This window comes from Fukomys damarensis, unplaced genomic scaffold, assembly GCF_012274545.1.
Source record: "Fukomys damarensis isolate Sample0158 unplaced genomic scaffold, DMR_v1.0_HiC HiC_scaffold_9, whole genome shotgun sequence".
In the NCBI taxonomy this organism is placed as follows: domain Eukaryota; kingdom Metazoa; phylum Chordata; class Mammalia; order Rodentia; family Bathyergidae; genus Fukomys; species Fukomys damarensis.
Genome location: NW_022900921.1, coordinates 33,610,182 through 33,634,544, shown reverse-complemented (window position 1 = coordinate 33,634,544; position 24,363 = coordinate 33,610,182). Strand labels below are relative to the sequence as shown.

At 36.1% G+C, this 24,363-nt stretch overlaps 1 protein-coding gene across 4 annotated transcripts in view; it reads left to right on the top strand.

Moving 5' to 3' along the window:
- Window positions 1–87: 87 nt before the first annotated feature.
- Window positions 88–24,363, top strand: part of Pggt1b (protein geranylgeranyltransferase type I subunit beta) — a 64,824-nt gene continuing 40,548 nt past the window's right edge. The window contains exons 1-2 of one of the 4 annotated variants that reach the window (XR_778369.3): window positions 88–2,095; window positions 17,269–17,387. Coding sequence is in view for 3 of the 4 variants with exons in the window: in XM_010614129.3 (XP_010612431.1) it covers window positions 1,956–2,095; window positions 17,269–17,387 (259 nt within the window). In the remaining variant the exon portion in view is untranslated. Of the gene's footprint in view, window positions 2,096–17,268; window positions 17,388–20,752; window positions 22,204–24,363 lie in introns of those variants that run through there. The other 3 variants (XM_010614129.3, XM_010614131.3, XM_010614130.3) reach the window with 3 other exon arrangements.

Genomic DNA, 24,363 nt, shown 5'->3' with positions numbered 1-24,363 from the left:
TCAAAATCAATTTTTTTTTTTTTTTTTTTTTAACCTAGGAATTATTTGTCTCTCAATGAGGGCAGAATAACAAGTTTTCCCTCCAGCTTTGGATCAAATTGCTGAGCCTTGAGCTGAAAATTAAATGAAATACCTGGCTTCCTTAATTTAATATGTTGATAATTGTCAAATGTGTACAGGGTATGCATAGTTGATTTTAACAAATGAGTGTGTTATGACTCAATTTTGAATATCATCAGATTATTTTGAGGATGTGTGTGAGAAAGAGAGTGAGTTAGAGATCTTTTACTGGAATAGGGAAAACTTCAGAGTAGGCATGCTTGAAGAGCAAGGACTGTGCTCTCAGTAGTGGTACCTTAGTTCACAAACTTCATTCTTTGCACAATTTTGGTCATAAACTGATTTGGATAAGGACCAAATCAAATTCAGTGGTTAGGTTCAGTGTTGACTATATGGGAAAACTTGATTTGGTTCTCATCCAGTTTGGTTTGCAACTAGAAGTGTGGAGAGGATCGAGTTCGTGAACTGAGGCACCGCTGGTATTGGTAGGAAAGCACTGAGGTCAGTTCTTGGACCAGAAAGACTGTTTGTTAATGTAGTATTTATTAAAGAAATGCAGAAATGCCCATGAATAAGTAATTGCTAGTACCAAAAGTCATTCGAGGTGCTATGGATTGTTTAATAAGTTATAATACAAGCCAATCTATGCGGCACATTTTTTAAGAAATTCATTTTCTAAGAAAGCAAACTTATATTAGCTCAGTTGATTTTAAAGAACTTAGGTTAGGGCCGGGGATTAGCTCAGTGGTGCTGTGCCTGAATGGCGTTGAGTGGCCTCAGTAGCACAAGGTCCTGAGTTTGATTCCTATACCCCCCCCAAAAAAGAAAAAAAGTAACCCAGTTTAAGCTTGATACATAGGCTCCTCTTCAAAAATGCTTCACAAACCTTTAAAGGAAATAGTATATGGCCAAGACAAAGTCTCATTTTTGAGAAGAACTAGAATCATAGTATTTAAGTTTTTACTATATAGTTAATTGGAGAGTATGTTGTTTATGCTGCTGTGAATTGAAGTGGCACTGATTACTCATGACACATGGACTCAGTAAAATAAGATATGTAAAACATGTTGCAAGTAGTTACACACGAATAAGCTTGTATATCTGTAAGTTTTGTATAACTGTGTATTACAGATGTTCCCTAATCTATGACAGGTTTACATCTCATTAAGCACTAAAGTGAAAATACCGTAAGTCAAAGTTACATTTAATACAACTAGCCAATGCAACGCTATGCATTTAATGCCCTAGAAAATAGTAAAGGTTGTTCCTGACCGACTGGGGAGCCCTAGTCCAGACTCAGGATGGACTATCCTAATGTCTGCTAACCCAGGAAAAGATCATAATTTAAAGTATGATTACAACTGGAAATCACATTGAACCATTTTAAGTTGAGGACTGTCAGTGTATTTACTTTTAAATGATTCCTGGTAGGATTAGGAAAATTTCAGAACTTTTGAGGTGTTGCTAAAATTAATAAAGTTTCCCAGTGCATTCAGCTTACAACTGTTGCCCTCCAAAAATGAGTCTATTAGCAAATTTATACTGATCCTAGCCTCCTTGCATTCTTTAGGGCCAGCGTTTTCTCAAACTGAACTTACAGCTCTTGTTCTTGTGCTTCCTCCCAAATAATCTGACGAGAACATTCCGATTTGTGGGCAGGACTTCGTAATACCTGTGATGGTTTTCTAAACCTTTGGGGATTACGGTAGAAAAGGTTAGGGTCGTACACGACCTTCGCCAAAATAAGAAAGACGAAGTTGCAGTAAAGGGATTGTCAGTGTGGACAGTTCCGTCTCCAGTCTCATGGGCTTGCGGCGCCACGCCCCCACGTGGGCCCTGGAATTGCTCTTGGCCGCTCGCTTCCGGCCAGCGGCGGAAGTCGCTTCCGGGGCAGCATGGCGGCCGCGGAGGACGAGAGACAGCTGGGGAGCGGCGAGGGAGAGCGACTAGACTTTCTGCGGGACCGACACGTGCGGTTTTTCCAGCGCTGCCTTCAGGTCCTGCCGGAGCGTTATTCCTCGCTCGAGACCAGCAGGTAACTCGTGGGCACAATTAGCGGTCCCGGCCCCTTGTGAGTAGCTGAGCTGGGCAGCGCCGCGCCCACTGAACCTGATCTTCCCTCCTGTCTTCTCTCCGGCGGCCTGTGGCTGCGCTTGGCCGCAGACCTCGGCCACAGGGTTTGGGAAGCTGCGCCTTTCAACATTATTCCAGTTCCCTACCATTTTCCGGTCTACTCTGAGCTTCTTTTTTACTGTCTTGGAGCCTGTGAGTTGCTTCCTTACTAGTGCGGAAAGAAAATTACCGTTTATCGTCGTATCTTAAATATTCACTTCGGGGCTTCCTTTTCTTCCGTAGTTATTGACTCTAATTAAAAGCCAGTACGGCGTTTCATTTTGTAGGAGCGGCGAAGAGCCTGTTTGAGTAGATATTTACTTTCCAGGAATTGTAAATCTAATAGGCGAAAGAAGATGAAATGTTGCCTGAATCAGCCTGTATTATATTTGCAGTACTTTAGTGAAGTTGGAGTCAGCTAAGGAGTGTGATCTGGCTGAAGCCAAAAACTTACAGTAAAAAATCTGGGAATGAACAAACTAAAAGACGTTACTTGCTTCGCATTGCTGTGCTTTCAAGTGAGGCCCCAGAGTTGTGCGACTGGACAGGTAGCTCAGATTGTTTCACTCTGATGTCTCCCCACGGTTTCTAAACTCTGACCTGGTATATTTTTAACAGTGCCCGACTGGGTCAGTTTGGAGACTTATAGATTACTCCTGCACACACGATCAAAAGTACAGTTTCTGTGGTAGGTACTGGAATACAGCTGAACAAGTCAAGCAGTTTTGCTTTCATATTAGCATCAAACTCTACTGAAACTGCCTGCTGTCAGCAGTATTCCAGTATGATCATAGAATTTACACCAAATATTGCATATCAGAGAACAGATACTAACACCTTGGTGCATAGGCAGAGATACTACTTTGTTCTTTTTGCCTAGTGCTTGTCAATTGCTTTCATTTAAAAAAATCATTTTAGTTGCCCTGATTTAGTGACCACGCTTAAAAGATGTGTATCCGATTTTTACAGTTTTTTTTCTTTTTTTTTAGTTTTTCACTTTTCTGACTCACCGTCTTTACTTTCTTGGTTTAGTGTTAGCCCCCCCGTCCCCCCACAATGTATGTCATTCATAACTGAGGTTATGATGCTTGTGAAACAAAGGAGATTGGTCACAGAATTTATACTGATATTAAAAGTTCTAAGACAAAACAGTGTATCAACTAAATGACACTCTTACTCATCATTGCAGTTCACTTCCATAAGTGCTGAATTACTACCAGGCATAGAGATACAGGAAGACAGTGGTAAATGATTCAGGTATTCTCTGTTCGCTTCTTTTTTGCTTGTAGATAGGAAACAGCTGGCTCTTATGGCTAATATTAGACTGGATATTTAGACAATTATTTTTAAAAATTCATTGTCTAGGCAAAATTATTCCATATCTGTTTTTTTTTTTAGCCTGACAAATAGAAATAAATGATTTTCACTTTTCCATTAACAATGGCTTCATGAAAATAAATTTTGCTGTTCCTTCTGAGGTTTTTCGTTATAGTACTTCTGAAAAGTGATAGTTGCTAGTTAATTCAAGTGACTGTTAAACCTTAAACTGTGAGCTTTGCCAGATAACAAGTTTTATTTTTATTTATTTATTTATTTTTTTTTTTGGTACCAGGGATCGAATTTGGGTCCTTGCTCTTGCGAGGCAGGGGGTGGAACCACTGAGCTAAATCCCCGGCCCAATAGGTTTTATTTTTAATGAATGTGTAATTTAAGAGCTTTTTTTTTGTGACTGTGGTTATTGCCATTCTTATTGGTTAATAGAAATTAGAATGGGCCTTTTTTAATTGAACATTATAGTGAACATTTTCTAATACATTATTTTCACTGATCTAGAAGTTCTGGAAGGTTAGGCAATTAGTTTTTGTTTTATAAAGCATTTACAATTTGCCTAGTCTTTCTGTTCTCCTGTCTTTCCATTTTTTCTGGTGTGTCCTGTGTTGTAACTGCTCTGCTGCCTACCATTCTACAATGGTTGTGTCTATCATTTATCTCCACTACACAGGCTGATTGTGGGAGGATTTTTTGAGACAGGGTCTCACTATATAGTTGAGACTGACCTGGAACTCACTATGTAGCCCAGGCTGGTCGCGAACTCACAGCAATCCTTCTGCCTCAGCCTCCTAAGTGCTGGGATTACAGGCGTGTGCCACTACGCCCCACCTGTGGGAGATTTTTAATATTACATGAAGCACTTATAGAAATGTACATTTCCAGACTCCTCCTCAGATCTGCTGTTTTGTGTGCTGCATCGGCCTGGGAGTCTGCACCATAACCCGTATTCCAGTTTGAGACTGCTTGACAGAAATAAATATGCCAACAGATTATTATAACAGTGTTTCCTAACTCTTTTTTTATTTTTCCAGCTTTAATTGTGTTTATTGGTACATTTTAGGGATACAGTACAGTTCCTAACTCTTATATATATATATATATACTCTTAATTTATATACTAGTTGTCTGGAATCTTGTTAAAATGCAGATTCTGAACTGAGTGGGGTGGCACATGCCTGCAATCCCAGCACTTCGGAAGGCTGCGGCAGGAGGCTTACAAGTTTGAGCCCAACCCGTATAAGTTGGTGACTTACTGAAACACTATCTCAAAATAAAAAATACAGGAAAAAAAAAAAAAAGAAAGAAGGTAAGAAAAGTCTTAGGTAAATCTTCAGGGGGTTGGGTTCTGATGAGAAAGACCAGGTGGTTCTGAAATGCTGCAGTTCTAACAGGCTCCTGGAAGGTGCTGGTGCTGCTAGGCAGGACCATACTGAGTGTGCCTACATAGTGACAGTGATGTGTACAGGACCTTGTGAAAGTGCCTGACTCACTTAGCTCAGCCTGAAAAGGGCTCAAAGAACTCCTTTTGGAAGAAGGAGCCCCAGAACTGAATGTTATTAGAGTGTGTTCCAGTAGTTTTTGTTTTGAGTTTTGTTGTTTGTTAATCTGTACTAGTGATGGCAAACCTTTTAGAGACCCAAGTATCAAAATGCAACCCATTTGTATTTGTCACAAAGTACCAACACTGCAATTAAACCTGAGGTTTTAGTTCAGAAAAATAACAACTCTACATTTACATATTTTGTCTTAGATGAAATAATGCTAACACGTGTTCCATGGGTTTGCCACCACTGGGCTATACGAAGAAAGGCAGATGAGTGAAAAGCAGTTCTTTAATGTTGATTTAGAATGTGAAACAGGTAGAATTGAGTCAGAGGAGAAAAATGTGGGTCAGATCATTGAAGGCCGTATGTGATTTGTCAAGAAATCTGAATTTCATATATAATCATTGAACCACCAGACAATAGATTTTCACTGTTCAGTGGGCATTTTAGAGTGATCATTGTATTGCATGAAAACAAGGAGACCAATTTAGGAAGCTATTGCAGCAGTTTATGAAAGAACAGTTGGAGCTATAAAAGTTGGGATAGAAAAGAAAGGATGAAGAAAGAGTCTAGGGATTCCAGAATTGGAACTACTGTCTAAACTAGTGAACAAAAGATCAAAGTTTAGAATGGGTTTAGAAAGGTAAACAATTTCTCTACTTATATTTATTGTATAACCTGCTTCATGTTAGAAAGCTGTATTCATGTTTGTGATGAAATTTCATTCTGTACTAGTTGTTCAGTACATTTCTTCTTGAGTAATTATGATAGTAGGAAAGCTACTTTGCATGTTAAATAATTTTAAAATGTGTGACTGTGTTTGAAAATGTTTACCAGATGAGTCAACCATTTCAAAGTATGAATGAAAATTGCTTAAAATTTTAAGATTCATGCATTATTTCATTCAGTCATTTCAAATTATTTGTTGAGACATCTATTCAATAACATTTTAACTTCACAAGTAATCCTACTCTGTCATCTAAAGGCTCTCTGTAGTAGTTTTATCTATAACTACTGTTAGTAGTTTTATGTATATTTCTGTTTCTTTTCTAATCTTTTTTTTAACTAATTATATCAGTGCATTTTAGATACACATATTGATAACATTCATGTTATGGAATTAGTATTAGTACATGATATATCTTGATTTTTTCCCCCTTTTCCTCCCCTCCCTTCAATCCTTCTTGTCCTCCTTATTTACAAAACTTTGTTTGCATTCTTTCCTTCTCTTCTCTTTTTTTCCTTTCCCCTTCCTTTTTAATAAGATGAGATCACAGTCGTTGATTCTTTGTGATTTTTCTGGTGTGATCAGGGTTTTGTTCATAAAATCTTTGCTTATACCTGTGTTATCAATAGTTCTACCTATTCTATCTTCCAGCAGACTTCGTGTTTCTTTTAATATTTAGATCTTTGATCTATTTTGATTTTAGTTCAGTGCATGATGAGAGATATGAGTCTAGTTTTAGTCTTTGGCATGTGGAAAACCAGTTATCCAGCACTGCTACTAAAGATGCTATCTTTCTTCCAGTGAAGATGTTTTGCCCCTTTGTCAAAGATAAGGTGGCTGAATATGTTTGGAGTTGTGTCTGCATATTCTAATATGTTCCATTGATCCTTGGGTCGGTTGTTTTTGTTTTTTTTGCTAGTGCCTTAAGTAGCTTTGTACTGTAATTTCAGATCAGGGATTGTGATGCCCCCTGCCTTGCTTTTGTTTCCTAGAGTTGCTTTTGCTATTCTAGTTCTCTTCAGGTATAAGATTGTCTTCTCTACTTCTGTGTGGTATGCTATTAGTGTTTTGTTCAGGATTGCAGTAATTCTGTATAACAGTTTGGGGAGTATGGCCATTTTTAGTATGTTGGTCTTCCTACCCAAGAACAAGGGATATTTTTCCATTTTCTGATATCTTATTTGCTCTCCTTTTTCAGGGTTCTAGTTTTTAGTGTAAGGATCTTTTACTTCTTTTGTTATATTAATTCCTAAGTATTTTGTTTTATAATATTTTATTCTCTTGTGAAGGTATGGGTTCCTTAATTTCTCTCTCAGTGAGTTTGTTTTTTTTATAAAGGAAGGTTATTGATTTTTGAGAGTTGACTTTGTATCCAGCTATAATACTGAATTTGGTTATGAAATCTAGAAGTCTTGCTGTAGTTTTTGGGGTCTTCTATGTAGAGTATCATGTCATCTTCAGGTAATGATAATTTAACTTCTTCCTTTCTGATCATACTCCTTTTATTTCTTTCTCTTGTCTGATTGCTCTGGCTAATTTTTATAGAACTATATTGAATATGAGTGTAGATAGGGACTTCTATGTTGTTGCTGATTTTAGAGTGAAAGCTTTCAGTTTTTGACCATTTAGTGTGATGTTACTATTGGTTTGTCATAGGTGGCTTTTATCAATTGAGATAAAGACCATTTATTCCAATTTGCTATAGGGTTTGTTGTTGTTGTTGTCATTTTAAATCATGAGTGATTGGTGGACTTTGTTAGATGCTTTTTCTGCACCTATGAAGATGATCATATGCTTTTAATTCCTTGGCTCTGTTAATATGGTGTATTACATCTATTGATTTACATATGTTGAACCATTTCTGCATCCCTGGGATAAATTCTTTTTGAACTTGGTGTAGAATCTTCTTGTTGATTTGCTGCATTCTGTTTGCCATTCTGTTTATTGAGGATTTTTGGGTCTATGTTTATTAGAGAGATTGGCCTGTAGTTTGGTTGCATCCTTCTGTGGTTTGGTTTGGTTTGGTTTGGTTTGGTTGTTGGTACCGGGGATCGAACTTGGGTCCTTGCGCTTGTGAGGCAGGCCACTGAACCCCTGAGCTAAATCCCCAGCCCTGTATTTGTTTTGTTTTGTTTTTCTTTTTTTTTACTTCTGTGGTTTTGGTCTCAGGGCAATGCTTGCTTGCGAGAGTGAATTTGGATGTATTACTTTCTGTTTAATTTCATTAATAAGCTTGAGGAGTAGTAGCATTAGGTCTTCTCTAAATTTCTTGCAGCAGTGAATCTATGAGGGTCAGGGCTTTTTTGTTGTTGTTGATGGGTTTTTAATTACATCTTAAATTTCATTGATATTGGGTTATTTAAAATCTTTATATCTTCTTGATTCACTTTTAGTAATTCATGTGTATTTAGGAACCTGTCCATTTCTTTTGTGTTTCCATCTATTAGAATACAGGTTCTCCAAGTAGGTATTGATGTTCTTCTGGATTTCTGCAGGATTTATTGTGATTTCATCCTTTTCATTCCTAATTACGTGGACTTGAGTCTCTCTTTTTTTTTTTTCCTCTTTTTGATAAGGTTGGCTGAGGTTTTGAAATTTTACTTAATCTTTCAGATGAGATTGGGAGCATTCAGGGTAGTATGGCCATAGACTGAATTTTATCATTCAAAGAACCAACTCTTTGATTCATTTTTTGTGTTATTCTTGTAGTCTACATTGCATTAATTTCTGCTCTTATCTTTATAATTTCCTCCCCTATATTAGTTTTTGGCTTGACTTGCTCCTTTAGAAGCTTGAGGTTCTACATTAGGTTATTTATTTGAGCTTGCTCTGTTTTTATGATGTGGGAATTTACCATTATAAATTTCCTCATAGAACTGCTTTCATTGCATTCCATAAGTTCTGGTGTATTGTATTGGCATTATAATTTAACGGTACAAACTGATTTCCTCTTTATTTTCATCTGTGACTCTTTGGTTGTTCAGGAGGTAGTTGTTTAATTTCCACGTGTTTATGAAATTTTCAGGTTTCTTTTGCCACAGATTTCCAATTTCATTTCACTATGGTCTTATAATATGGATGGGATAATTTCAGTTCCTTTGCATTTACTTAAATATGATTTATGAGCTAGTATATAGTCTATTTTGGAGAATTTCCCATGTGAAGCTGGGAAGAATGTATATTGTGATATTGTAGGGTACTGCACTGTAAACATCTACTAAGTCCATTTGTTCAAACATTTGATTTAGGTCTGACTTTTCTTGTTGATTTTTTTGTTGTCTGTTTGTGACAGTGGGATATTGAGGTCCCAATTAAAATTGTATTAGTGTTTATTTGATTTTTCATGACTGTTAATATTTATTATATATAGCTGGGTATGTTGATATTTGGTGCATATATATTTATGATTGTTATCTTTTCCTCTTGGATTGTTCCCTTAACAAGGATGTAATGATCTTCTTTGTCTGTCTTCATTGGGTTTAGTTTGAAATCCACTTTGTCTGCAAATGTTTCCTGTCATATAGTTTCCATCCTTGACTTTCAGTGTATTAATTTCTTTTTTATTTAAGTGTGTTTATTGTATGCAGCATGTTGTTGGATGTTTCTTGATCCATTTTGCCAGTCCTTTCATTTAGTTGGTGAATTGAGACCATTTATATTGATGGTTATGACTGACATGTATTGATTTATATTTGTCATGTTATTTTTCTATTGTTCCATTTTTTTACTTCCCTCTAATAACTTGGCTTGCCTGGTAGATTTATTCTGTTGGGGTCATGGAGTTTTAGTCTTCTTTTATCTCTTTCAGGGTTATCCTTCAGAGAATATTGTAGTGTTGCTTTGGTGATCATGAATTTCTTCAGGTGTTTTCCCATCCAAGTACTGACCAGACCAGATCCCACTTACCTTCTGAGAGCAGATGTGATTGGGCATATACTGGGTAGTATGGCTGTAGATGCTTTTTTTGAGATGGGCGTCTCACTATTTAGTTCAGGCTTACCTTGAACTAACTGTGAGGCCAGACTGACTCCAAACTCATGGCAATCCTCCTGCTTCAGCCTCCCGAGTGCTGGAATTACAGGCATGCACCACCATGCCTAGTTACTTTGGATGTTCTTTGTCATGATAGTATCTTATTTCTCCATCAATTTTGAAAGATAGTTTTGCAGGTACACTAATCTGAATTGGAGGTTGTTTTCTTTTTTTGGTACTGGGCATTGAACTCTGGTCCTTGTGCTTGCAAGGCATGTGGCAGAACCACTGAGCTAAATCCCTGGCCCCTGGATGTTGTTCTCTTTCAGGGCTTGAAATGCTTTAGTCCAAGCTCTCCTTGATTTAAGTGTTTGTGTTATGAAGTATGCTGTGATTCAGATGGACTTTCCTTTATAAGTGATTTTGTTTCTTTTTAATACTGTCTGTCTGGAATTTCTGGAATCCTATTATATGCCTTGGTGTTTTTGTTTGGTTTTGTTATCATGGCTAAATGGAGTTCTACATGTCTCGCTTATCTATGTGTCAAATTCTTTTTACCTGCTTGGGAAGTTTTCTGCTATTACTTCTGTAAATGGGTTTTTAAATGATATTTGCTCTATCTCCTACTTTTTCATTAACTTTGATCAATCTTATGTTATTCTTCTCTCATCTAGCAGGTGTTTGGTGTTTTGTGGTCCCTTGCTATTTTTAAAAAATCTTTCCTTTCATGATCTGTAATTGCAGTCCTATCTTCTCAATGTAATATTCTGTCCTCACATTGGTTCATTCTACTGCATATACTTTCAGTGGAATTTTTAATTTGGTTATCTGATCAAGTCTGTTTCATGGATTCCATTTCTTTCCTATCTTGGGCATTCATGGTTTCCAACATTTCTGGACATTCTATAGATTTACTAATCATGCCCTTCAGTATAGTCATCTCAGAAGTTATATTTCTTTCTAGAGCCTCATTATCTGCTTTGTTACTTTCACTGTTACCACTTTGGAGAGTTCAAGTGGCTGGCTTTTGAATTGTTCTACCTCATTGTACTCTAATTTTGCCTTTGGTGAGCTGGAAGTGTGGTGTTGTGTCTTGATTCCACGTTTTCTCGTTTTCTTTCCTTTTTTTTAAGTTTTAATTATTTTGTTGATATTGTAAATTGTTTATGGTAGGTATCTTTATTACTAATATGGAGAACTCTTAGAAAATTACTACTTCTCTGAGATGTCTTCCAGATGTCACTAACTTTTGGGTTTGAGTCTGTTATGAGATCTTCCCTCTTTGATTTATTGGGAATAAGAAACTGTTGCCTGTTTGGCCGAGTCCCTGGTTCTTTGGCACTGGCCTGTAGTATTGCTTATGACCTTCAGCCAATCTCAGCCTTTACATACTAGGAAGAACAACTATGTCACCTTGGCTAAAGTAGTACCATCAGTAATAATAATAGCATCAAACACTCTCTAGAAAATCACAACTGTGATATTTGCCACTTGTAACCATATCAACATAATTTATAACCAAATTTAAATCAAACCAGAAATTTGTATAGAGTAATTTTACCCGCTGGGGAGAAAATTAAAAAGGGATTAGGAGGAATAAAATAGAGAAATTGAAAAAGAGGAAGAAGGAGGGGTGAAAGGAGGGCAGGGACAAGGGGAAAAAATAAGAACCAAGACCTGTCATGTAAAGGTACAAGATCACAATAATGAATGTAACTGTACTGTATACCTAAAATGTACCAATAAACCCAATGAGGAAAAAAAAGAAAAGAAAAAGAGGAAGAGATTAAAAGCAAGGATGGAGGACAAAGGAAATTTATGACAACTGGGAAATTGGTGAAGAAGATGGGAAGGAAAGAAGGTACAAACAGAAACAACAAAATAGCTACAACAACAAAACTGGAAACAGTGTTCTCACTCATAAAAACAAGATCAGGAGCTGGGGTTTAAGCTCAGTGGCAGGGTCCTGAGTTGGATTCCCAGTACTGGTGGGGGGGACCAATCAATCAAAAAAAGAGAAAAATAATTAAAAAGTTAAAAAAGCCAATGAAGGAAGAAAAGCAGGGAAAGAAAGTCCACCTCAGGGAGTGTCTTTGTTGTTACTGTTTGATAGAGGAGGAAGACAGAGGGCAGGCAGGTCTGTGTTGATTGATCCCAGGAGAATTATTGTGTTGGTGGATGATCCCAGCAAACATGGGCCTTTAGTTCCACTTAAGTTTAGGCTGCTTCTGATTTCTGGCTGTGAGGCTGGGTCCCAAGTTTTTCAGCCTGCAACACTCTGAGTGCCTCCTGCCATCTTTAACCTGGCTTCCTGACTTCCAGCCAGCTTCATCTGGGCTGCACCTTATGACACTTGGAGCCAACCGGAAGTTGCTCTGAGTTCTGATATCCATGGGCCTCTTTTCAAAATCGCTGCCTAACAATTGCCCTCTCTTCTAAACCTGAATAACTCACCAGCCACTGTAATCCACATCATCCACTGCTCTGTTCCACTAATGCATTTCTCTGTGGAGGTCTGTGGGGTTCCAGTAGTCACCATGCTTCTGCAGGTTCAGTCCACCCCTGTAAGCCAGAAGATAGTGCCATTTTCCATCCCCCTCTTCTACATTGTGTTCCCTCTCATTACTCTCCTCAGAGGCTCTAATTCTCCCTTCAAATCCTTGCTGAGTCCTGGGGACCCACTTTCCTCTTCTGGTTCCTCTTGCTCATGTTGCTCTATTTAAGCATCTGGATTCCAAATATGAGAGAGCTGTATTTCTATTTCTTAATTTAGCTGCTTTTTATTATAGATTGAGAACTCTGCACTATGATTGAGCTGTAGTCCCAACTAAGATATGGGTAGGCATGCAATCCATTGTTAAAGATACTTCCAAGTATCAGTAAAGGAAGGGGTTGTACCAGAAAAGAGCAAAGCAAGTGATCCAAAATTTGGGAATCTATTCAACTTCTATGAACAGATGTTCTAGTATATTTCCAAATTATCACTTGCTGCTCTAGTCTGACAATACACTACTTAGACATAGCGTATTCATGTCATTAAATTCTTTTTCCATTGTGTGCTGTTTTTCATTTGTCTTATTTCCCATCATATTTTTAATGTTTTATCAGTTTTTGTTTGTTTGGTTGGTTGGTTTGGTTTAGTGGATCCCTTAAACCTGGAAAATTAAGTTTTTGGAAATGTTTAGTTTATCCATCCTTTTGGGTAAATTACTTTATTTAAGTAGAAAATTTTACTTTTCCATTGAATAGGAAAAGAGCAGGTATGTATGGCTTACTTGCTTCAGCTTTTAGACTACAGACTCAGGAGATTCAGTTCTAGGTAAAAGAGAGGCAGAAAGCAGACATGTATTCTCCAAAAGAAGTATTAAAATGAAAATAACTTGATTGGCCTAATTATAGATACCTCTATAGAAAAGATCTCCCCTCTCTATATATATACATGAGGTAGGTTACCTAGAAGTTTATACCCCAAGTAACAGTCATTAGAGCACCATTAACCCAATATTTCTCTCAGCCACCAAAAGCCTAAATTTCCTTTGTATTTCTTAAGGCTTGTTAGACATTTAATTTGATCTGATCATAAATATAATTTTGTGGGTTTTACCAAAGCTAGAAACCCAGTTAAATCTCTTTAGGAAAATTAAAGGTGGCATTGAACATCTTTTGTTATTAATTCAGTACATTTTTAAAATACATTTCACAAAGTAGACCTTATCTCATGGAATATAACTGATTTTCAGATTTGGTGAGTGTTATAGGTTTTTGTTTGTTATTGTTTTTGGGGGTTTTTTTCCCCCTTCAGGAGTTTGCAGAACATTTCATTAGGGGGAAAGATCGCTTTATTCGTCAGCTTTTTTTGCTGTTGTTGTTGCTGGGGCAATTATCTTATACAACTAAAAAGAGGAGAAGTTTACTTGGCCATAGTTTTGAAGGACTCAGTCCCTGATTGCCTGGCTCCAAGGTAGATACATCTTGGCAGAAAGACCTGGCAAAGAAGATTCTCAGTTCATGCCAGTAGGAAGCAGGGCAAGAAAACAGTGTCAGGAAAGGACCAAGGATTATATATAGACCCCAGGGACCACCTTCATGAACTATCCATTCCCACCCTAAGTATATTTTACTAATCCCCTAGGACACTTGATCACAAGATGATCAACTTGACAAGCTTAATCATTTCATTCTATCCCTTATCAATTTAACATCCAAACACATCTCCTAAATCATACTTAATTTCCAAATAAAGATAATAACAAGTTCATAATTCTACCTAACATGATACAACTGTCCTGCATAAAAAATGCATAGCTCCTTCTCAAAGTGCTGAAGAATCCCAGCATTGCTTAAAAGTCCAGGTCAAAGTATCCTTTCAAAAAGCAACTTACTTAATCCCAATATGCAGTGGTACAGGATAAATATTCCAAAGGGAGGAAATGGAAGTAGAAAAGAACAGGACCAAACATTAAGTCCTGTAACTGTATATGTCAGTATCCAGGACACATGGTGTTACCATATATATCTTCGCTGGTTGCCACCCACACAACTTCTCTTGGACTGGCTACATTTGCTTCCTGAGGGCCTCACCAGGTATCTTGCAGTCCTTAGAGCTTCAACATCATAGTGTCTCTGTTGCATCTTTATCTTAATTCCCACAGCTTTACATATCCACCCCTCTGCCATATTGACTGACTTCCCAAGCCTTCCTTGAAATCTGGGTGGAAGCATCCATGACCCCACAACTGTAGCATTCTATAGTCCTGAACAACCAACATCTTGCAGACAATTTCATTGTCTGTTGGCAGTGTGTGCAATAGCCAGGTACCCCTTGGCCCACGATTGCAGAAGATTCTGGATGGCTAAGCACAGTGAAATGAATATGGGGAACCAATTTCCTTAGTGGTCCTCTTCCAGCAAAAGGCTCAGGGACTGTCTTCTCAAATGAAAGCTTTACACTTGTACAGAACTGAGCTTGCTATGGGTGGGGTTTTGCTGATTGTTGCAGTACACTCAAAACATCTTTCATCTTTGCTCCAGTTCATAGTCTTTTTTTTTTTTTCCTTTTTTAATGGTAGTACTTGGTTTCTATTTAATGGTGCTGATCTCTTCAGCAGCCACCCCTCCTTTGGCTCAAGCTTCGCATATGGTTCTTTTCCATCCAGAATTTAAGTTTTTCAAGTACTTCTGCTCTGCTTTTTGCTCCCAGTTCTCATTATACATCTGACTAAAAGCAAGCAGTACTCATGTCACAACACAAACATTGGGCTGCTTTGAAATTTCCTCCACTAGATTAGTTAATCCATTGCCCTTAAACTCAGCCTTCCACAAAGTCTCAGGACATGAGCAAAATGTAGGCAAATGTTTGCCACAATATGAGATTCATGGCCTCTAGTTCACGTAACAAAAGAGTTCTCACTCCCAACGGAAATCTCAGTAAGCTGGCCTTTACTATCTGCATTCCTGTCAGCATTCTGATCTTCTGTGCTCTGACTGGAACCACCCATCAGGCTCTGTTTACAGCATTCTTGGACTTTTTTAGCTTTCGTGTTCAGACTTTTCTAAATTCTTTCCACAAACCAGTTCCAAAGGCTTCTGAATCCATAGTCACAGCAACAACCCCACTTGTCTGGTACCAATTGTCTGCAATAACTTTCCCATTGCTGGGACAACTACCTAATACTCATAACTTAAAAGAGGATAGGTTTATTTGGCTCATGGATTCAGAGGATTCTTACCATGATTGCCTAGCTCCAAAGTAGAAGGGCTTGACAGAGGGAAGCTTCTCAGTTCATGGTGGCTGGGAAGCAGAGCAGGGGAATAGTGTCAGGGAGGAAGGGGCCAGCAACCAAACTTCACTCTTCCATGACCTACCCAGACACATTCAGAAATGTGCTTTACTAATGCTTTAGACAACTCACACCAAACAAGTTGATAGTTAAGCTTAACCATCACACTTGCCAGTGAAGTATCTAGAAGGAAGGCCTTGGTTACAAATGTGATTAGATCCTAAGCCCTTATGAGTGTTAGACGATGTGATTAAATTCTAAGTCCTTGTTACTTACGTCCCTCCAAAACAGGTCAAACACCAAAATAATGGTTTCATGTATTGTTAGAGGCAGGTAAGCACAGTAACTGTGATGTGTAATAATGATTTACATCATTGTGCAAAGCTAAGACATAGGAAAAGTTAGGTATCTGGTGAATCATGTGCTAAAAATTGTCCAAAGCTAGCATATTCAACTACAAAGTCTTAGTTCTGAATTGTTGTGTAACACTGTTTCCCACGTAGAGGGATTCTACGACTCTTAAATTAATCCTGATGTGAATCACCTCCCTTATTAGATGGATCTCAGTGGGTTGTTAGAATTAAATTGAGATCATCTATGTGTAGATTCTTAGCTCAGTTTCCAAAACATTTTTATACTTTTTAAAAAAATGTGTCCCCAAATATTTATTATTCTTAGGCATATCAATTATCTCCTTAGTTTTAGTTTTTATACTTGAAGTTTGTTTGGAAATTGAATCACTATGTAATATTTTCCTTCTGTTGTCTAGTGAGTGCCAGCTTTTTTCCACCAAACATCAGAGAATTATGTCTTTAAAAAAATGACTTCCATTTTTCCTAAAATTAAAATAATCTAGATAACTCTAATCTTAGATGCATAATTTATTACATACAGTAGATGCCTTCAACCCTAAGGCTCAGGGCACTAAAACTTATTTTTCTCTTGGGACTTTTTTGTAAAGATTATAACATATGAGGCTGGGAATGTAGCTCAGTGGTGCTGCACTAGCCTGACAAACGCAAGGTCCTGAGTTCAGTACTCAATACCAGGAAAAAAAAAAAAAAGACTGTAGTATACAGCAAGTAGCTCTGCTATAAGACTGTAGGCCAGATAATTTGAACTGTTTATTACTATTGCTCATAAGAATTTTATTAGACTATGAACATTCATTATAGAATGTATCTCAATATAAAGGCAATTATTATTAAGAAACTTCTAAGCACAGATGCTAAAATGATTTTTAGACACAAGGTTTAGAATTTTGACTTAGTACAAAATCTTGGAAAGGATGGGTGCTTCCTTAAATTTATTGAGACATCACATGAGATTAATACAGGTTATCTTTGACCTCTGCAATTACAAGAGGTGCTCAGAGTGGTAGCCATTAGCTTCCAGACATTTATTAGTAGGGTGAACTGCTGAAGTGTGTTTATATTTTTTTCAGACTGTATTTCCTAGCCTTTGGCTTATTTACAATTATGTTTTTGAAATCATGGTGGCTCTATTTTGGCTTCAGTGAATTCATTAGTGCTTCAGTTGAATAGGATTGGTTTCTTAGCCCCTAAATGTTCCTTTTTAAAAAATTAAAACAGTTTTCACTGATAGTTTTACATCTGAAGAATTGTGAGGGGTTGGCTTTGACAACGTGGGGGGTTGTTTAAATTATTGTAAAAGTGAAGGAATTCAGTGGTTTAACATTTAAGGAAGATTTCACGTGTTTTGTTTTTTTTTTTTCTTTTAGGTTGACAATTGCATTTTTTGCACTCTCTGGGCTGGATATGTTGGACTCCTTAGATGTGGTGAACAAAGATGATATAATAGAATGGATTTACTCCCTACAAGTTCTTCCCACAGAAGATAGTGAGTGAGTTTTTATCATTTTATTTTTAGTGTGATGCGTTATATCTGGCATAACATGTTACACTAACAGATCTTAGTATTTCTCATATATTATCAGCATATCTTATTATGTTAACATTTGTGCTATTAACTGTTTTCCTTATAATGTGGCATTCCCACTGTGTTTAGATAAAATATTTTAAGTCTAATCAATCTTTTTTGAGGACAATTTAGCATTGTCTTGGATTAAAGATTCACTATTGTAGTACCACATTACGTTACATACTCCTACATTGATGGCTACTTGTTTTCAATGTTTCTGTGTGATTAGTTTTATAGCATTCACTCTCTTTCGTTCCCAACCATCTTTTTGTCTCTTCAGTGAAAAATTCTTTGCCATCAGAGAGTTGCATTTCAATCTCTTGTCATATTTAATTAACATTTTAATGGTTTTCATAAAGCTTTTAATCTGAAGGTATTTTATACTTCTTAAAATTTAAAAATTTTAATTATATTTTCAGTATATAAATGTTTTACAAACTTTGTTAAGTACTCTACTAAGTATAAAATACCTAACATAAATATACATATTAGAGATTCTAACCTTAAAGAGGTTAGCTCAGTGGTGGAACATGTGCTTAGTTTGTATGAGGTCTTGGGTTTGATCCCCATTACCACCAAAAATAAAAGAAAATCCTACTAGGAAATCATGTAATTTCTATCACTGGTTACAATGTACTTGTGTTGTAAGAGTCATTACTTATTAATTAATAAATTGGAGTTATGTGTAAATCATCCAGTGACTTGGGAGACTTAGTAAGTGAAAACTTTATTTAGAAAGGTGGAAGTTTTGTCTATTAACATGATCTTAGGTGTCATTTGTGGCTTTCTACTTTATTCTTAAAGCTTATAATTTCTGTTTTTGTGTCATGTTTAAAATATATACAATTTTACAAATCCCTATTAAGAAATGAGTAAACATTTCAAACTACCTCTAACAGAATTTAATATATAATTATCTGATCACTTTCCACCAGCTATGTGAAGAACCGTATATGGTAATTTGATCAGTAGTTTTAGATCCTAACATGTTGGTGAGTAAGATGTATTGGTTTTTTTGCAAAGGGTACTCAGCTAACCCTGGGATAAGTTTTTGTGTCAAGTCATAAAATATGATTTTCCATCTCTAGAACCCTATGGCTGAGGCCAGGTCATAATCCCAGTCACTTGCAAAATAGAAGTAACTTAAGATTATCCCTTTTTGTCAGAATTTTTTATAATGGTTTTATGTGAATGTCTGAGATTTTTTTAAACTTTTAATTCTAGTATTACAGGTTCTACTTCTGTTTGTTTTGTTTTTTTTTACTGAAAATACATGCTGTGATCAAATACTACAGTTTTTTAAAGAACTATTTTACATAGTACAAATAGGCAGTTTTGTACACTTAGCACAGAAAACTTTTTGCTGAAATATATTTTAATATTTTCATAAAATGTTACTGATGTTCATTCTGAAATAAAATAATTGTTTCTATTGAAAAGTATGGATCATAATATTTTAGAGAACATATACTGTAAGTTATAGTTTTCAGAACATTATTTATTTGTCATGCTTTCTACTTTGCCTTTTTTTTATTTTCCTTTATTTTTAAGGACTGTTTGGTGGCTCCATGATTGAACTGGTGTTTGCTTTGTTCTTTATTGCTTTTACTTCCCCTGTCATATTACTAGTGAAATAAATTATAATAAATGTTAATATCCATATTCTTTTTAAAGCTTTTTTCTCATTATTCTACTGTTTTAAGAGTGTTACTGTCTTGTCTGTATCTATTACTTGAAGTTTCACGTTTTCCATAATTATTTGCTGCCTACTACTTAACAGAATGGCTAAAAATGAAAAAAATGGTAAATAAATATTGACAACATTTCAAACTGGAACATTGCTGAAATAGTTTTACACTACTTTGAAAAACTATTTAGCAGTATATACTGCGTGTATATTCTATGACTCAGCAGTTCTACTACTAGTATATTCTCAACAGAAATGAAAATGTGTTTACCAGAAGGAAAGAAACTGGAATGAGCATAGCTGTATTTTTTCATAAGAGCTCAGAACCAGGAACCATACCAAAAAGCCATTGTGGATGTAATGAATAAATAAGCTAACAAATTCACACAGTGGAATACTATGTAGTAATGGGAACAAAAGACATACAGTTTACAGGCAGTTATTTGGATGAGTGTCATAAACATATTTTGAGAGAAATATGCAATGTATTGTTCTATTTATTATACAGAAATAGTTAATGCCAGCCATGGTGGTGCACTGCTGTAAACCCAGTTCTCAAGATTCTGAATCAGGAGGATCACTGTGAGTTCAAGGCCAATTTGAATTACATAGTGAAACCGTATCTCAAAAAAAAAAAAAAAAAAAAGTTAAAATTATCTGAGATGTTGCAGTATGACTAAAAGCGATTAGAATGGCTCTTGTAATACTGGTCGGCTACTTTTTTTTTAGCTGAGTACTGGTTATACAAAGGAATTATTTTTTTAACAAAAGTTCATAAAGCTGTATAATTTTGATAGATATACTTTTGTTTGTTGCATATATGTTGGTAAAAGCTTAAAAAAAATATTTTTTTTTTTTTTGGAGTTAGAGTTACAGTCCATCATTTATGTGAGACCCATCAGAATTCTTTCCTATTGTGCTATCAGTTCCATGGACTTCATTGGTTTTAAGTCCACTGCTAATAATTTTTCTGTAGTCTTTGCTACTTAAAATATTTTTACTCCCATTTAAATTTTAAACTTCTAGAGAGGAGAAGTATGTCTTCTATCTCTTTCATTCTGACTGCCTACAACGTTGTGTATCAGTAGTTGTTCAACTGTTAAGTCATCTAAACCTTTTACAAATTTTCCTTTCCCATATTTTCACATGTAGCCTAGAGTATTATCTAGCTTCTCATATTTCAAGCATTTACAGACGATAGCATAATATTTCTCCTGCAACTCGTTCTATATTTTTTATTACTTGATGTCACATAAAACTTAGGAAATTTAAAAATTCTAGGTGTTAAACAAAGCCTGGATACCATAAAGGAAAAATTTGATAGATTTGAAAAATTTGATAGTTAAATAACTGCTTAAAATATGTGGTTAAAGATAAAGTTAGATTAGTGATAGACCTGGACAAAATTGTCACTGTGTATAATGAGCAAAATATTAATATCCAGACTGTCAGGAATTCTTAATAAGTTAAGAGGAAATCATCTTTAGAAAATAAATTTATAAGGAATAGTTAACAGAAGTAGTACAGATGGCCACTACATGAAAAAGTGATTAACTTGCTATAAATTCGGAAAATGAAAGTGAAACAAATATATTACATTATTTTTTACTTATTAACACATCAATTTAGCAAAAAAATTTAAAGTTGGCAAGAATATGAGGGAACACTTTAATGTTATATTAGTACAAGTGCAAATTATTACAACCTTTTGAGGTATAAATTAGCAGTACAGTTTTTTTACCCTTTCTCATATATTCTTGTGTGTACAATTGCGGGTCGAATAGGGACCCCAGAAGGATATGTCCACCCAGAAGTTCATCTGACCTTATTGGAATAAAAGTTCTTGCAGATGTAAGAGTAAGAATCTCATGGTGAAACTAGTATCTTTATAAGAGAAAGTACAAAGAGAGACTTGAGACACAGAAGAGAAGGTTGTTCGACAGATAAGAGTGAGATGGTGTGTCAACAGCTAAAGAATGCCAAGGAATGCCCATAGCCATAGCAGAAGACATGAAACAGGTTCTCCTGTAGAGCCTCCAGAACAAAGCAGTGTTAATACTTTGATCTTGGACTTCTTGTCCTCCAGACTGTGAAAGCTTTTTATTGTTTTAAATCACCAAATTTGTGGTAATTTATTGCTAACTTCTGGAAACTTTCTCCAACAGGCATCCCCAGACTCTGGGAGTTAGGAACCCAGCCACAAAGCAGGAAATGAGCAGCACGCAAGGGATCAGAGCTTCCTCTGTATTTCCAGCCAGTCACTATCACTTGCATTATCACTTGTCATATCACTGTATTATTGCATTGTCACTGCTTCCTTTCAAATAAGCAGTGGCGTTAGATTGTCATAGGAGTGGGAGCTGTACTGTGAACTGGTACAAGGGATCCAACTGTATGCTCCATAAGACAATCTAGTCCTGATGATCTGAGGTGGAGCCAGGTGGTAATGCTTATGTTAGAGAGCAGCTGCAAATACAGCTTAACAGAAGCATAGAGAGATAAAGCAGTTGCTTGCAGACTCATATCAAAACTGTATCAGTGATGGGCTGGGGATTTAGCTCAGTGGTTCTGCTGCCTGCCTCACAAGCACAGGGTCCCACGTTCGATCGCCGGTACCAAAAAAAAAAAAGCTAAAAAAACCAACTATATCAGTGAGTGGTAAGTAACAAGATGTACCTAGTGGCAGGCTTTATGGTAGCAAGTGAGTTGATGTACAATACTTCACTTGTATAGCTTCATCTTGTAGGCTTAAGTCAGAATTGAATGCTTATTTTAGTCCATATGTGGCCTATTATTTTATTCATCACTTCTATCTGTACCTTTTTCCCTTGCTGTGCATTTGTCTTAGTCACAGTTTTGGAACACCCATAATTAATCCTAGCCAAAATAAGTAAAAACATCACTGAAGAGCTTTTATAAAAAGGGGGAAAGACCCAATGATGAGACAACCAAGACTCTCAGGACTAACAACAAAAAGAAAACTGAATTTAACAGCATTTAACAGAAAATGCCAAGAGTCCTACTTAAATTATGAATTCATTGCAGCAGGTGATTCACATTCTTTATCCAAGTCCACTTTGTATAATATGTAACTTATCCAACCAAGTGATAAAACCTTCAAAACTGCTTCACCACGTGGAGAGCAGGTGCTCTGTATTAGGAGATCTTTGCAAAAGAAAAAAACTTGAACATGAAGAACAGAGGTAATTACTGAAGGCCACCATTTCATCAAATGTGTCTTTACTGAAACTATCATTCTTATTGGCTGTCTGCATTGCTGAGGCTAAGGATTCCTTTACTGTTGGCAAAGAGTTGATCCTGCCTACTGGTGAGGAGGTTTGTCACAAATTTTAGAAGAGGCTGCAGTTCCAAAGGTGTCACGTGCTCCTCTTTTGGCTAGCACAATAACATCTGAATTGATAAAATAGCAGAGGATGTTATGGCACAGTTGTTATATAGGATTAATGAGTCACCACAGGACATAATCCAGGTTGATGAGTGTGTAGATTTAATAAGGCAGCAATGCTTGATTTTGTGTTTGTATTTTTCAGAATGTTCTTGAGGATATGTTATATGTGTTTTTGTTCTCAACCAGCACCACATAGCTATGGAGAAATTACCTTCCATGAATCCAGCCCCTGGTGCCAAAAACATTGGGAACTGCTACAATAGGAGAATATTTGTACAATGTTTTGTTGAATTAGGAACAAAGTAAATGTTTATCAAAAATAAAACAGTTAAACTATGACCTAGCAAAGAATACTATATAATATTAAATTGAGGTAGCCCTACATATGTACTGAAGGAAAATTCTTTCCATTGTATAGGATTAAATGTTGAATTAGGAACATATGAAGAGAATTTAATCTAGTGGTGCACACTTCTTGTCCCATATCCTTGTAAGGCTGAGGTAGGCCTGGACTCAGGAGTTCAAGGCCAGCCTGTATAACATAGCAATACCCTGTCTCAAAATAAATAAAACACACACAGAGATGTTCTAATAGTCAGTAAATGTACTGTAAATGTATAGGAAAACTCTGAAAGGCTACATAGAAAATCTTTGTGGAAGATAGGAGCAGAGGTAAGAGATGGCAGGAAAAGATGCTTTTACGTTTTCTAGATATTTGTATTATTTGAGTGTGTATGACAAATGTTTCTGTATTTTTTTAAATTAGAAAAAGTCTCAGCTTGACCTCCCTTTAAAATACAAATATAAATAATAAAAACTAAAATTAAATTTCTATGATTATACATACTGTTTATTTTGCTAATGGTAAACAACTATATTAATATTTTCTGATTTTCAAATACTGTTGAATAAATCATCAGATTTGTTTTTCACCTTACCCCTAAAAGAAATAGGCACAGTGATTAAGAGACCTGCCTGAGGTCACACACACATGTTAGAGAGTTGGAATGAAATATCAGGATCTGTTTCCAAGTCCCAATGCTGCTTTACTGTATAAGCATATAGGTCTCTAATGTAGACTATTATGTGTCGTACTTAAGGTCATGGTGAATATTTAATTAAAAGTTAACTATAAAGATTACTCTGTAAAGATTACAAAGACCCAAGTAGCATCATAGTAATGAATGTGCTCTTAGTCCATTGGATCATTGGGTCCTTTTCATACTCTTAAGGAAGTATTTAGGAAACACAGGGGATCAGGCTGGGAATTGTGTGTTCCCTTTTCTCATCACTAGAGAAATGTATTATAGTCCATCATTTTACACAAAAAGATATTAAAGTCAAGAGGTGTTAATATTTGTCCACAATAGTACAGCTAGTTAATTTGAGCCAAGACTGGAATAGTTTTCTGTTTTCTAGTCCTCTGACATTTTTGCTATGTAATGCTGATTTGAAACAGTAGATGCTGCTTATCAATTTATGTTTTTCTCTGAGATACAGATTTTGTCACAGTAATTCTGAAGCTCTTATGGTGTTGAAAGAAGTCTGATGTCTTTTCCTGAGTAAATCTCATAAAATATTAGGATTAAGTGATTGAAAATATAAATTGAAGATTGAATATTAAAAGTTAAATGTTTAATGATTTTAATCATATATTTTTCAGGGTGCTACATTTTTCAATAGGCTTAAAATATACATCTGGTTTCATGTGATAGCTCAGGCAAATTGCACATTTTTTTAAAATTATAGCTCAGTTTTTGAAACAGATCAGAAAAGTTTTGCTGAAGTATTGTCACAGT